The sequence below is a fragment of the Portunus trituberculatus genome, chromosome 16 (genome assembly GCF_017591435.1).
Source record: "Portunus trituberculatus isolate SZX2019 chromosome 16, ASM1759143v1, whole genome shotgun sequence".
Taxonomy (NCBI): Eukaryota; Metazoa; Arthropoda; class Malacostraca; order Decapoda; family Portunidae; genus Portunus; species Portunus trituberculatus.
Window position 1 is genome coordinate 6,109,720 of NC_059270.1, and position 14,454 is coordinate 6,124,173.

General features: G+C 43.1%; 2 protein-coding genes across 18 annotated transcripts in view; one reads left to right on the forward strand and one right to left on the reverse strand.

Annotated features, from left to right (window-relative positions):
- Window positions 1-10,829, forward strand: part of LOC123504660 (putative uncharacterized protein DDB_G0291608) — a 78,026-nt gene extending 67,197 nt beyond the window's left edge. For 5 of the 8 annotated variants that reach the window (XR_006674900.1, XR_006674906.1, XR_006674907.1 and 2 more), the window contains exons 12-15: window positions 3,264-3,382; window positions 3,966-4,090; window positions 6,992-7,149; window positions 10,509-10,829. The gene's annotated coding sequence lies outside the window, so the exon portion shown is untranslated. The remainder of the gene's footprint in view (window positions 1-3,263; window positions 3,383-3,965; window positions 4,091-6,991; window positions 7,150-10,508) is intronic. The other 3 variants (XR_006674903.1, XR_006674901.1, XR_006674902.1) reach the window with 3 other exon arrangements.
- LOC123504659 (rab GTPase-activating protein 1-like) overlaps window positions 2,957-14,454 on the reverse strand; it is a 43,190-nt gene continuing 31,692 nt past the window's right edge. For all 10 annotated transcript variants that reach the window (XM_045255401.1, XM_045255404.1, XM_045255400.1 and 7 more), the window contains 5 exons: window positions 13,504-13,655; window positions 12,096-12,200; window positions 11,449-11,604; window positions 10,482-10,661; window positions 2,957-7,226 (listed from right to left, as the gene is read on the reverse strand). In XM_045255401.1, coding sequence (XP_045111336.1) covers window positions 6,978-7,226; window positions 10,482-10,661; window positions 11,449-11,604; window positions 12,096-12,200; window positions 13,504-13,655 — 842 coding nt within the window. In that variant the 3' untranslated portion in view covers window positions 2,957-6,977. The remainder of the gene's footprint in view (window positions 7,227-10,481; window positions 10,662-11,448; window positions 11,605-12,095; window positions 12,201-13,503; window positions 13,656-14,454) is intronic.

Sequence of the window (14,454 nt, forward strand, 5' to 3'; positions counted from 1 at the left end):
GAAGACAAGCATACAAAAGAGAGCAGCAGAAAAACAAACGGAGTATCATGCAAGCAGACAGTCGAGCACACCCTGTCAAGCAGCTGGGGACAAAACCGAGCGCTATATTGGCAGGCAGACATGTAAAGCATCCCGTCAAGGTTTTCCTTTCTCGTTGCGTGTGGCCACGACCCTCCTTGCTTTCCCTGTGAAGTCACGAAGGTAAACGCCCACCAACACCGCAAGTCAGAGCCGCACCCAGCAGTACCTGCGCCGCGTGGCTCCAGCCCTGTGTTCGTCTATGTAAGCAAGTGGTGTTGGCCAACAAGTGACACGTAATGATTACAAAAAAATCCGTCTGACCCCCACACTGCCGCTCCCTACAAGGCTCCTTAAAAAAAAAAAGAAAGAAAAAAATAGAAATAAAGGTGACTATACAAAACATTGGTCAAGAGCGCGTTTCCGGCACTGCACCCAAAGTGTGTTCTCCTCCTTCCCTCCACTTGAAATTGCGTCAGGGTGGATTTTCCCTCTAACCCCCTTCCCCTCCCCCTCCTACTTCCCTTCCTCCCCCAACCGCGTCACCCCTCATGCAACCACCACTACCTCCTCTTCCTTCTCCGCCTCGCTTCCGAGCAACACACACACACAGGTTCCGTATAAACATCAAATTAATTTTTCATCGTTTATTTTTTGTCTCGTATCTTGTTTAACATCCGCCACAATGCCTCCCCTCCCCCACCCAAGCCCTCATCTCCTCATTAGCACCACTGCCATCATCCTACCCCTTCTCACCATTGCGTCCCCTACCCACGAAACGCCATGGCATCCCTTTGACCTCCCCTTTTCCTTGTGCCGTCACCCCTCATCCTTACTTCCTTTCATCTGACTCGTAATTTTTTTTCCTCCCTATCTTTTCCACACCATTCCATGCCAGTCTTCTGCCCTTTCATCTACAGCCTTCTCAGTTCACCTTCTCCATTCATGTGTCCCTTTCTTCCTCTTCTTACTTCAGTTTTGATTCATAACGTGTACGTCTACTTTTCTCCCGCACAGGATAAGGAGATAGTGAATGTTGCTTCGCTTATCTCCACACTTTACATTCTCAATCTTTATTTCTCTCATCTTCCTTCTCTTCATCTTCCTATCACTCTCTATAGGGCTTCCTGGTGATTACGTAACGTCTTCCCGTAATCCTCTCGACCCACCGGTACGTAGTATATCTACGTTTCACATGACCCCAACCATTCCGCACTCTCTCTCTCTCTCTCTCTCTCTCTCTCTCTCTCTCTCTCTCTGTGTGTGTGTGTGTGTGTGTGTGTGTGTGTGTGTGTGTGTGTGTGTGTGTTTTCGTACTCTTTGCATCTCCTTATTTTCGTCGTCGCCTCCTTTTCCTCCTTCTGTTCCTTATTTTTGTCCTCGTTTCCTTCTTCCTCTTCTTCGTCACCATTTTATTGCATGCCTCTTCCTCTCCTTCCTCGTGCCTCCGTAGCTCCGGGATCGTGACCTTTACTCTGGAAGGAGAGAGAGAGAGAGAGAGAGAGAGAGAGAGAGAGAGATGCAGGCAAACAATGAATGGGGACCTTGGGAGGAGGAGAGGGGGGTGTTGAAGGAGATGAGAAAAGAGAGAGAGTCTGTAAGGAGAGTTAATGGAGGGGAGAGAGGAGACCGGGAACGTTTTGTTGGGTTTCAGCACTGTAATTAAGACTTGTGATTTATGGCAATGGTTTCCTCACTGACTTTGATCATTGTCGTGGCTTCGCTTATTTGTTATCGCTTCGTGTGTATGTGTGTGTGTTTTGTAATTATATACCTCTGATTCAAGCTTGTTAACGTGTGTGTGTGTGTGTGTGTGTGTGTGCGCTTATCTAATTTTTCTAACGTAATTGAGTCGAGTTCGTTGTTTCAGTTTGTCGATCGTATTCTTGTTTATTTCTCGTTTGTTGTATGCGTTCATGAAATATTCCACTGACCTCATGCTGTGTCTGCAAGTTGAGATTTTTCGTTTTGACTTTTCGCTTATGCTTCTTAAAACTTTTTATTTATGTAACTTCTTGTCTTTTTTATAATAGTTGTTTAATTACTTGTTACACACAACTTCAATAATAGTGTGTGTGTGTAATTCACTGTTTGATCTGCTGCAGTCTCTGACGAGACAGCCAGACGTGTGTGTGTGTGTGTGTGTGTGTGTGCTTCCTTGCTGCATAATCATTGTTATTATTCCCAGTCGTGAATATTTATGTCAGAATGAAAGGTTGGTTAGTTTCTCTTGCTTTTTCCTCACCTTCAAGTTTAAGTTCCTTCTGAAGGTAATGCCAAGTTTGAGTATTACAACCATGGATCCTGATAAGACTTCAATGCCTCAAACAAACTATTTTTAATGTTTGAGGGGAAAGCCATGTGGGGTTTTAACAGGAATTTATTGGCTAAAGAGGGTACTTTTTGGAGTACCTCCTACCTCAAAGCTCACCCGCTAGGAAACCGTTGCCCCGAGTGAGGTAGCCCAATCTACACTCGGACCTCTCGGCCCCAAAAGCACGCATGGTTCCACTGTACCACAGCGGCCATCAGCCTCTATGATTTCAGTGTTAGCCAAGGACCTTTCCAGACCTTCAGTTCTTAAGAGACATATGATCTAAGGATAGGGTGCAGGGTGTATATAATACTGTGTAACTTGGCCAAAGATACCACATGACTTGACTCATTTATGTAGATGTGATGCCCTGCCGTGAAGAAATTCATCTGAATGTACCATAAATTGAGCTTGAGAGGCTTTTATGAAACAAAGCTATCAACTCATGGAAGTAAGTCCAATGCCTTGTTGGTAAAGAGGATCACTAATGCCCAAGTGGATTTTAGTTGGCCTTGATTACCCTGCCACTATTACTACAATAATAAGAGTCCAAGTCACCAGGCAATATCAATGCTAGAGGTGAAATGCTGCTACTTTATGAAGTGGTTGGAAGGAGAAACCATGGTGAGTTTATTGTGTATTTGGTGTAGAGGTACAGAAGGGCAGTATCACAAGTTTTGCCATCGGAGGGAAGGGGGACTGTGACTTCATATTACTGAACATAACTTACAACTATTCACTGACCTAACAAGCATTTGCAGCACAAATTTTCCTTATTAATTTTTAGAGATAATTGGTATAAACAGAAATCAATATACAGTCCATGCATGTGTACATACATTTATATGAAAAAGAATGTAGCACTAAAAATGGCATATAAGTATGAGCATATTCTTTCCTTCAGCATATTTACAATACATATCTTGAACAGAAAACTGTGATGGCAGCCTCCAGCCATGACTGAGTGGTGGTGCTGGGCTATGGGTTCCTTGTCATACCCCTGCATTGCTCTGTCAAGTTGGGTGACACCACAACTTACCAGCAATACTGGTATGTGAAAAGGGATCAAATTTTGTCCTTATTCCTACTTCAACAAATAATATTACTTCCTTACAAACAATATTATGAAATTTCATATAACATAATTCAGATAATAATCGTAACTTCAATAAATATACCTTTTTAAAAACTTGTATAAAGAACAAATATAACCTATAACCATCCCTAAATACAACCTAAGAGAGACTATGGCATAAATTAACATATTAAGATTTATATTAAGTAGAATTTGCATCAAGGACATGGCGGTGCTTCTCCACCTCCCCTGATACTAACAAAACAGTGTGTGACATGAGGAGGTCTGGGTGCCACTCAAGCCCCAAAATAGTCATGCCTTAACCCTTTCACTAGTATGCAATTTTTCTCAATATACAGCTTCTCAGTCATATATTATAGTATATCAGTGTCTTAAGTCATATATTGGAGTACATCAGTATCTTAAACAGTTACATTGCCAAGATAACCTCAGTTCTCTCATTTGTGTCCTTTGAAGCAGTATTTCAGTAGTCTGAATATTCCTAATGGGCAACTATACCAGTGACAGGGTTAAAGACTCCACTCTACTTCCCAACAGCCCATCACTCTCAAGGTCCAGTTCGGAGTCTGCTTCTCTCAAAATCACATCTATTCCTTCATAGACCCTGTACAAGAGTAATGGCTTGAAGGTGTTCACTTCATATTTCAAAGCAATACAATGAGGTACAATATTATCACAAAATAAATATTATATAGTACAATGTTAATGAAATGTGCATGTATGTATATGTAATATGAAACATATGAGTATATTGAAATGATAACTGTAGAACTGTAACTATAGTAAACCTGGCAAGACTCCACTCCTGCTACCAGGTTGCCAGTGCCCAGGCTTGGTTATCCTTGGGGTTTGCACTCTCCTGACTGCTTCAGTGTCTTTTTCACCTACCCACTAATATAACTGCATGTAAAAACTGCTACTAAATTTGCATGTAATTAAATATATCCTTTCTAAATGGCTCTCCTAAACAGATGTGTGTGGGTGTAGTAAGTACTTGCATTGTTTTTTGCAGTATGTTCATTAACAGTTATTAACAGAGACATCGGGGCCCCTCTCTGCCAGCCATTACCCAACACACACACACACACACACACACACACACACACACACACACACACACACACACACACACACACACACACACACACACACACTCTCTCTCTCACTCTCACTCTCACTCTCACTCTCTCTCTCTCTCTCTCTCTCTCTCTCTCACTCACATATACATAAAGAAGTTAGACTTTACATGGTACACATTAATATAAGCTTCTTTTTATTAGAAATATCTCTTGTGTGCAGTAAATACCTTGTAACTTATGAATACAAATTACTTTCTTGATTATAATATATATCTATGTACAAGTGACTTGAGATACTCTTAAATCTCAGAAATCAAAGGAGTACATACAACATGTATATATGTATACTAACAGAACCTATGCAATATTAATGAAAGAATACACTATGGTACAGCAGGAATAGAATGTCAATATTTCCTTCATTTGTTTCTCTAACAAGTAAGGTAAAAATAAATTTATTCTGATTGATGGCAAATACAAAATATTCAAGTTTTCACTTTATAAAGATACAGTGAAATTGCCTGCTTTTTCATCCCCTCTGTATCAAAATTAATAATTTTTCCTTGGTAATTTAACTTTTGTTTCCAAAAGTAAAAAAATTTCTTGCAAAACTGCTTCCAGGAGTCATATCCTGATGACCATTATTCAAAAGTATATAATTGTGTATTACCAACAAGGCAAATTCTACACAATGGCAGATCTAAAAACAAAAATCTACCATGTACATATAAATATGCAACACTATGAAAGCCATTGACTGACCCTGTTTTTCCTGTATTGTTTTCAACTCATATAAATTCCTGTATGAAATTTGTCCTTTGAATTTGTAAGTTTATTACACATTCTGAATATTCTATTATTTTTTATCATGTCTACTCAACTTCCATAGTACTGTCACATTTTAAATTCCACTATTTAAGGTTCATCTATCGTGCCCACTCCTGGCACATAATAATAACTGCCTTTCACTCTAGAAAAAAAAAAAAAAAAAAAAAACTAACTATTAATGGACCCTATCTTTTCATTCTTGTTTTGTTACATCATATCTGAATACCTCCTCAATCCTCCTTGAAATGGCTACTTTCTCACTATCCTTGTTAATGTCACCTTGTGCCTCCATGCCTTCTCATTCCTCTTTCCATCCCATCACCTCAAACGTGCCTCCTTCCTCCCCTCATTCCATAAATTGAAACTTTATCATCTTGTTGCTTCCTTACAAGTCCCATCACTTCACCATTATGCTACAGCAACAAAGACTTCTATTAAACCTAACTTGCAATACAATTTGCTATATTATGTATGAGGCCCTTCCCCTCCCCATGTCCCCTCCCTCTCCCTGGACTGTGCTGAAGCTCCTCAGTGAAAGCTTCACACTTACTTACTTTAAGTTTCTGTGTATTGCTAAAAAAAGAGAAGCTTTCTAACACCTAGCTCAATGTATGTAGTGTTTTCTTAAGTACGGGTATGAATATATCCTAGGCACATATACAAGCACATGATTGGAACACATGCACACTCACACACACATGAAATTGCATTGGTGTAGATACTAGAAATAGTGAATTTGTTGTAGTAGTAGTAGTAGTAGTAATTGTTGTATTAATAGTAGTATGACTTGGAAATTAATTACATTTCATAAAAAGTATAAACCAACAATAAGATTTTTAAAATATCTAATGTACTTTCATTATTTTGAGAATAATTTTAGTGAATTTGTTTTGAGTAATACAAATTCTACATATATAAATTAGAACAAAGAACAAAATTATATGATCTAAATTTGAATCAAGTAATTTGTATCAAATAATTTGTAACTCAGGATTCTCTTGTAGCAAGAATAGCAGCAGCAGCAGCAGTGAATAAGGATAGTGGCAGGAGTAGGAGTAGGAGTAGGAGTAGGAATAGCAGTAGGAGTAGGAATAGCAGTAGCAGTAGTAGGAGTAGGAGTAAGAGTTGAGTAGGAATAGCAGTAGTAGTAGTAGTAGCAGTAGTAGTAGTCAAAGTAGCAGCAGAAACAGATGATGACGTGACCTCGACATAGGCAAGTCTTTAGCAGAATAGACACACTAGCTAGGTAGCAATGAGGTGCTTTCATAGTTCATAGCAGTCACATTGCATCACACCACCTCAGAGAATTTCAATCAACCACCAGTGCTCTACCACAACCTTCATTCTTGTGATGTGTCTTACTCTTCCTTCACACACTTGACAAGACTGGGGATGGAAGAGTGGTGTAAGTGCATGAGGTGCTGGAATGTATTTCCAAATCATCACTGAACAATTTCTGGGAATACTTCTGCTGTCACAACTCCCCAACACTAAGCTCATCATTCTCCTTCACTATCGTAGTCACTTATGGCAAAGGTACCCTTATACTAGACTACTCTTCCCTTCCATTTCTAAATGCACTTCACACATTAGCCAGTTTTCTGAAATATATGATGTTGCGGAGGATGAGAAGAGGCATGTTCTATATCTTTTCAGCGTTGCTGTCTTTACTGATCTGACGCTGAACATTGGCGCTTGTGGTAGCAGAGGTGACTACACTGGTGGTGGCAGGAGCTGTGGTGGTTTGTGTGGTGGTGGTGGTAAAGGAGGGATAAGAGGTGGAGCCAGAGCGCTCCTTCAGGGAGGAGAAGGAGGTGAGTGTCTTCTGGAACCATGTGTTTTTAGTGGCCTGAAGCTCCCTCACAGCTGTGGTTAGTTGATGTGTCAAATCCTGAAAGGAAATGAAAATGTTAAGTCTACAACAAACCACATGTAGAAAAAATTAGAAAGTTTTTTTTTTCTGTAAACTAAAAAAGAGAGAAAGGAGGAGGAGGAGTTGGAGGAGGAGGAGTTGGAGGAGGAGGAGTTGGAGGAGGAGGAGGAGGAGGAGTTGGAGGAGGAGTTGGAGGAGGAGGAGGAGGAGGAGGAGGAGGAGGAGGAGGAATACAAAGGAAAGCCAAACAGCAACAGACCTGGTCTCCTCCTCCTCCTCCTCCTCCTCCTCCTCCTCCTCCTCCTCCTCCTCCTCCTCCTCCTCCTCCTCCTCCTCCTCCTCCTCCTCCTCCTCCTCCAACTCCTCCTCCTCCTCCAACTCCTCCTCCTCCTCCTCCTCCTCCTCCTCCTCCTCCTCCTCCTCCTCCTCCTCCTCCAACTCCTCCTCCTCCTCCTCCTCCAACTCCTCCTCCTCCTCCAACTCCTCCTCTCCTCCTCCTCCTCCTCCTCCAACTCCTCCTACTACTACTACTACTACTACTCCTACTACTCTACTACTCCTACTACTCCTCCTCCTCCTCCTCCTCCTCCTCCTCCTCCTCCTCCTCCTCCTCCTCCTCCTCCTCCTCCTCCTCCAACTCCTCCTCCTCCTCCTCCAACTCCTCCTCCTCCTCCTCCTCCAACTCCTCCTCCAACTCCTCCTCCTCCTCCTCCTCCTCCTCCTCCTCCAACTCCTCCTCCTCCTCCAACTCCTCCTCCTCCTCCTCCTCCTCCTCCTCCTCCTCCTCCTCCTCCTCCTCCTCCTCCTCCTCCTCCTCCTCCTCCAACTCCTCCTCCTCCTCCAACTCCTCCTCCTCCTCCTCCTCCTCCTCCTCCTCCTCCTCCTCCTCCTCCTCCTCCTCCTCCTCCTCCTCCTCCTCCTCCTCCTCCTCCTCCTCCTCCTCCTCCTCCTCCTCCTCCTCCTCCTCCTCCTCCTCCTCCAACTCCTCCTCCTCCTCCTCCTCCTCCTCCTCCTCCTCCTCCTCCTCCTCCTCCAACTCCTCCTCCTCCTCCTCCTCCTCCTCCTCCTCCTCCTCCTCCTCCTCCAACTCCTCCTCCTCCTCCTCCTCCTCCTCCAACTCCTCCTCCTCCTCCTCCTCCTCCTCCAACTCCTCCTCCTCCTCCTCCTCCTCCTCCAACTCCTCCTCCTCCTCCTCCTCCTCCTCCTCCTCCTCCTCCTCCTCCTCCTCCTCCTCCTCCTCCTCCTCCTCCTCCTCCTCCTCCTCCTCCTCCTCCTCCTCCTCCTCCTCCTCCTCCTCCTCCTCCTCCTCCTCCTCCTCCTCCTCCTCCTCCTCCTCCTCCTCCTCCTCCTCCTCCTCCTCCTCCTCCTCCTCCTCCTCCTCCTCCTCCTCCTCCTCCTCCTCCTCCTCCTCCAACTCCTCCTCCTCCTCCTCCTCCTCCTCCTCCTCCTCCTCCTCCTCCTCCAACTCCTCCTCCTCCTCCTCCTCCTCCTCCTCCAACTCCTCCTCCTCCTCCTCCTCCTCCTCCTCCTCCTCCTCCTCCAACTCCTCCTCCTCCTCCTCCTCCAACTCCTCCTCCAACTCCTCCTCCTCCTCCTCCTCCTCCTCCCTCCTCCTCCTCCTCCTCCTCCTCCTCCTCCTCCTCCTCCTCCTCCTCCTCTCCTCCTCCTCCTCCTCCTCCTCCTCCTCCTCCTCCTCCTCCTCCTCCTCCAACTCCTCCTCCTCCTCCTCCAACTCCTCCTCCTCCTCCTCCAACTCCTCCTCCTCCTCCTCCTCCTCCTCCTCCAACTCCTCCTCCTCCTCCTCCTCCTCCAACTCCTCCTCCTCCTCCTCCTCCTCCTCCTCCTCCTCCTCCTCCTCCTCCAACTCCTCCTCCTCCTCCAACTCCTCCTCCAACTCCTCCTCCTCCTCCTCCTCCTCCTCCTCCTCCTCCTCCTCCTCCTCCTCCTCCTCCTCCTCCTCCTCCTCCAACTCCTCCTCCTCCTCCTCCTCCTCCTCCTCCAACTCCTCCTCCTCCTCCTCCTCCTCCTCCTCCTCCTCCTCCTCCTCCTCCTCCTCCTCCTCCTCCTCCTCCTCCTCCTCCTCCTCCTCCTCCTCCTCCTCCTCCTCCTCCTCCTCCTCCTCCTCCTCCTCCTCCTCCTCCTCCTCCTCCTCCTCCTCCTCCTCCAACTCCTCCTCCTCCTCCTCCTCCTCCTCCTCCTCCTCCTCCTCCTCCTCCTCCTCCTCCTCCTCCTCCTCCTCCTCCTCCTCCTCCTCCTCCTCCTCAACTCCTCCTCCTCCTCCAACTCCTCCTCCAACTCCTCCTCCTCCTCCAACTCCTCCTCCTCCTCCCTCCTCCTCCTCCTCCTCCTCCTCCTCCTCCTCCTCCTCCTCCTCCAACTCCTCCTCCTCCTCCTCCTCCTCCTCCTCCTCCTCCTCCTCCTCCTCCTCCTCCTCCTCCTCCTCCTCCTCCTCCTCCTCCTCCTGAGAGAGAACTCCTGAGAGAGAGAGAGAGAGGGAGAATATGTCTCCCCACAGTATGTTCAGAACCACAGATGCTCACCAGTCCTTCCCCCCCTTCTCTCTCTCTCTCTCTCTCTCTCTCTCTCTCTCTCTCTCTCTCTCTCTCTCTCTCTCTCTCTCTCTCTCTCTCAAGCGTGTGCACACACACACACACAAAATGGGACTGCCAACCTTACAAGATGGAAGAGAACTTTCCACACAGGATAGTGGAAAAATGCAATGCATTGGATAATGAAATTGTTACAGCACTTCTTACAGCACAGAGTGTGCATAACTTTAAAGAAAAACTGGAGATATGGAGACAGGACACTATGAGCCCTACTCAAACATACCCACAGTTTGTCAAAGTACAAAGAATAGCGTAAGCAAAATAACTAATGTACAAACAATGCATGGCACTGCAAGCATGTTCACAATGTGTGGCTCATGAGATTTCCAAAGGTTTTGTTTTGAAAATGAGTTTATTCAGTTTATATATGTAGTTTTATGGAATAAACTAACGGTTGCATGTAAAATATGTTGAAGACGGCATATGACGCACATCAGAAGTGAAGGGAGCAGATGTGGCAACAGCTAGGGTGTCTGGCACCTAGCACAGGGATTTACAAATGATGCACTGATCCCTTTAAATGTTTTCACCGTGTTTCTTGGTTTATAATATAAAAAAAGATTTTGTAACCTATCTGTAAACTAATGTAACACTTGTAAAAAATTTGATATTCCAGATAATGCAGCATTAATATTAGTGTATACCAACTATCATGACTACTCACCTGATTCTTGCATTCCGATTCTACCAGAGCCAACTTGGTCTTGGCCAGTTCCAGCTCCAACTCCCGCACCTGCTGCTGGAGTCGGGTTACTGCAGGAGACTCCTCCAGACCCATCTCTACTGTCGGGCCACAGACGGGGGAGAGCAAGGCACTGCACTTCTCACATGAAGCCACCTTAGCCTGCAACACAACACAATTATTTTACCAACAATTTAAAAAATACAGTTTAAACTTCTGTAGGTACATGAATATATTTAGAAAAGAGGAAGCTAATGAGACATTAATACCTCACATATACCTATTACTATATGTATAAGTGATAATGAATAATAAAAATGATGTAGTGATCTTCAGTGGCTGACACCTTCCAAAATTTAAGTAATATCCAGAATGTAGTGCAAACTTTGTGCAGGCACTGATCTAGGAGGAAAGTCCTACAGAAGGACACAGAGAGGAGCACATTGCAGCTGGAAAAAAACTGCTGGAAAAATGCAGTTGTGCATTAGTGATTGCATTGTGGGATAATCAAGATAGCCATTGATGGTTTGGAAGACAGGATTACCTCGTGAGCTGGCCAAAAAACTAATTGTTTACATCGAGACACTTTGGCAGCATCACATTTATCTTATTAAGAGGTTAAATCACTATGTTACAAACTGTTTCTCACCTACTAATATATAAAAATGAAGGAAATATTTATAAAAATCATAAATTAATAATAAATGGCAACTTTTAATTTTGTTTTTAATATTTTATAACTTTGAAAATTGAATCATGGTATGGCAACTGAACCAATTGAATTCAAGATTTTTTGAAAACCGATTTGCTGGAAAAGAGAAACATTCAATAACTTGGGTTCCACTGTAATTAAAAGAAATCCGGAGAGCATTATAGTCTGATGAATATCTTTGTAAAGTCAATAAATGCCACAGTGAACAAGTCTGTCCAAGGAATCAGAAGCACTAACCTTGTACATGTTGATGGTGCGTGTATTGGCTGCTTGCTCCTTGTCCAGCCTTTCAGAGAGTTGGGAGCAGATATTCTTGTAATCAGCAATGATGGCTGACTTACTCTGAGTCTCGACATCCCCCTTCTCCACCTCCCTCTTAAGCAGCTCCTTCACCTGCAACAAGCAAAATATTACAACATCCATCATAAACTCCCAAACATTACAGTGAAGACAGACCTTCACAAAATGAGGTCAGTTCATTATATCAGAAAATATGAAGAGACACATTACAACATCCTCTAAGTGGACTTAGGTAATTTCATACAACAAATGGTTCAGCAATACCAATACTACATTACACAATCATTGTCAGATACTTGTACACAAGATGAGGATGAGCTAATGGAGAACTTTATTCAAGCTTAATACTTTATTTCTTAGAATGCATGAGTGAAATGAGTTTAAATACTAAAACAGAAAATGTGACGACATTCAAACTCCAATCCTCAGCAACTTATGTGCTTTCTTTACTGGCATTATACAAGGCTCCTTAAAATTACCATCTTATATTGAAAAATCCTCAATTAACTTTCCCACACAGTACTATCTGACACTGCCTGGCTACTCCCATGCCAGCAGAAGATCCAGTACATAAATGCCCTTACCTGATTGGCTTCCAAAAGTAAACGTTTCTTCTCCTCCTCAGCATCAGACAGGACAGTGTTGAGGTTCACCACTTCCTTCCCCAGGGAGTCACACTTGTCCTCCAACTGTAAAAATAATATACCATCAATATAACACATATCCACCTTCATCTTCAATTCTCTCTCTCTCTCTCTCTCTCTCTCTCTCTCTCTCTCTCTCTCTCTCTCTCTCTCTCTCCACATTTAATTACTGGCCTTTCACTATCAACAAAAAAATAATATGTATAAATACAAAATTAAAATACATTTAGGTCTATTGGAAAAATAAAAACTTCACTTTCAAGGTCTTTGAATGAAGGGGCCAATGAAAGAACAATAGAGAAAGCATCATCTAACATCTCAGTGAATACATCTAAACTCCAAAATCCTGCTTTGTTTTATATTATTATTTCCACTGGTTTGTAAGCTAACTGTTCCTTCCCATCATGCAGGTATGTTTTCCAGAAAATAAAGATAAGTTTCAGCACAAAGATCATTCTAAATATTCTGGTTTACTGAGGATATTTCCCTGTCTTTCATAATCCCCTCCTTACCTCTACTTCACAATTGCTTTCAACTCCTTTTCCTTACCTATCTCCTTCTCCCTTTATTTTCCGTCCTTACCTCACAACATCTGTCTGTGATCTCCTCCAGAAGTCACCAGGTGAATTCTTGGCATCCACAGTCTCCTCAAACATAATCTCAATGCACCATTCACTACACTACCTTGTCACTCATCTAACAACAAATATATATCCACAAAGTATACATTTTGCACAGTTTTGAAATGTCAGAGGCTAATGGTGATACATGATATATCTCTCTCTAGATTTGTGGGACTAATCAAGTTCAATACACTATATGCATGCACAAACTACTCTCTAAGGAAGGTTTTTCAGATTCTCTCTATTCTAAAGAGAAAAAATGAAGATAGTTGTACATGGGAGTGGACCAAATTGAGCTCTTTCTCCCATAGTAATTCTAACTCTAGTCTTCTCTTGTTTTCCCAGTTCAAGAGTGTACAATGCTTTGCATAAGTAAAGTGTTGGATGTCAGCTTTCTGAATTCCTTATAATATATGACTAATGCAAAAAATAAATGCCTACAATATACTAAAGACATACTGGCAGATCAGCAGAGTGAAAAAAAAGGTTGCAATCAGTTCAATGAAAAACCAGCCCAAGACAAAAGAGAGACAATGCCAAGCCCAAAACATAGAGATAGTACACACACATAACATAAAGAGAAAAAAAAAAGAAAAAAAGAAAAAAGAAAAAAAATGTAGCATCAATCCTTGCACAGATAGCAAAAAAAAAATAATTCTCTCCTAAAAATCAAACTTTGATAATAAAGCTTCTTCCTCATATCCATCTTTTTTGCCTTCCTATACCTGATCCATGCATTTTCTCATGGTGATTTTGCTGTTCACGAGTTCCTGTGCAAGGTCATCATTCTCCCGCTCAAGCCTCATCTTGTCTTCCAGGAAGCGACGGTTCTCCCGTTCCAGTCGTAACACTGGGTCCTCTTGCAGCGCTTCTTGTTCTGCAGGGTGTGGCATGGAGGGGATGGAGTTAGGACAAAGGTAGGAAAGGGAATAGGAAATCTAACAATGGTGAATATAATAAAAAGTTGATTGAGTTACGGCATAACACAAATGTCATACGGAACCAGGAAGAGCCAAGGTTATAAAAAGGACTCCCATTAAGAAATTGCCAAAAGCCAATATCAAACTCACAACTATTTTGGTTATAAGAAGAACCACGAATCACAGAACCATTTATCCCCATCTTGTATAAAAGAGTTATAGAGCCAGAATACATATCAATAAGAAATATAATTTTTTCGGACACATGACAAACGAAATATGATAATGAAAGTTGTCAGAGTTACAGAAAGCATAGAAGAAAGTGAGATAAGAATAAAAGTGAAAATTACACACAGTGGTACCTCGGTGTATGCCTGCTTTGGAATAAAATCAACTTTGTATACATTCTGCTTGGACAAAAAACTTTGCTTGGTATATGAATGTTGTTTGGAATACAACTCACATGATTAAACTTGTATGGGTGAAAATGAGTCATGACATTACACACTACTCTTGTTTTACCTTGAGACAAAGTCACAGTTGCTCAAGAACAGTGTGACATGGTTACTTTATGATGAATAGACTACAGTAATGCACCTCCCACACCAACCCTCACAGCTAGAATAGGCCTACTGAATGGGGGGCGGGTAGGGTAAAAGGGAGCACACACCATGAGGTAATTGCTAAATGTGTATGAAAGTACTTATGGCATGATGATTTTTTAAACCTGAGTCTGTGTATAAATGGACCTGGCAC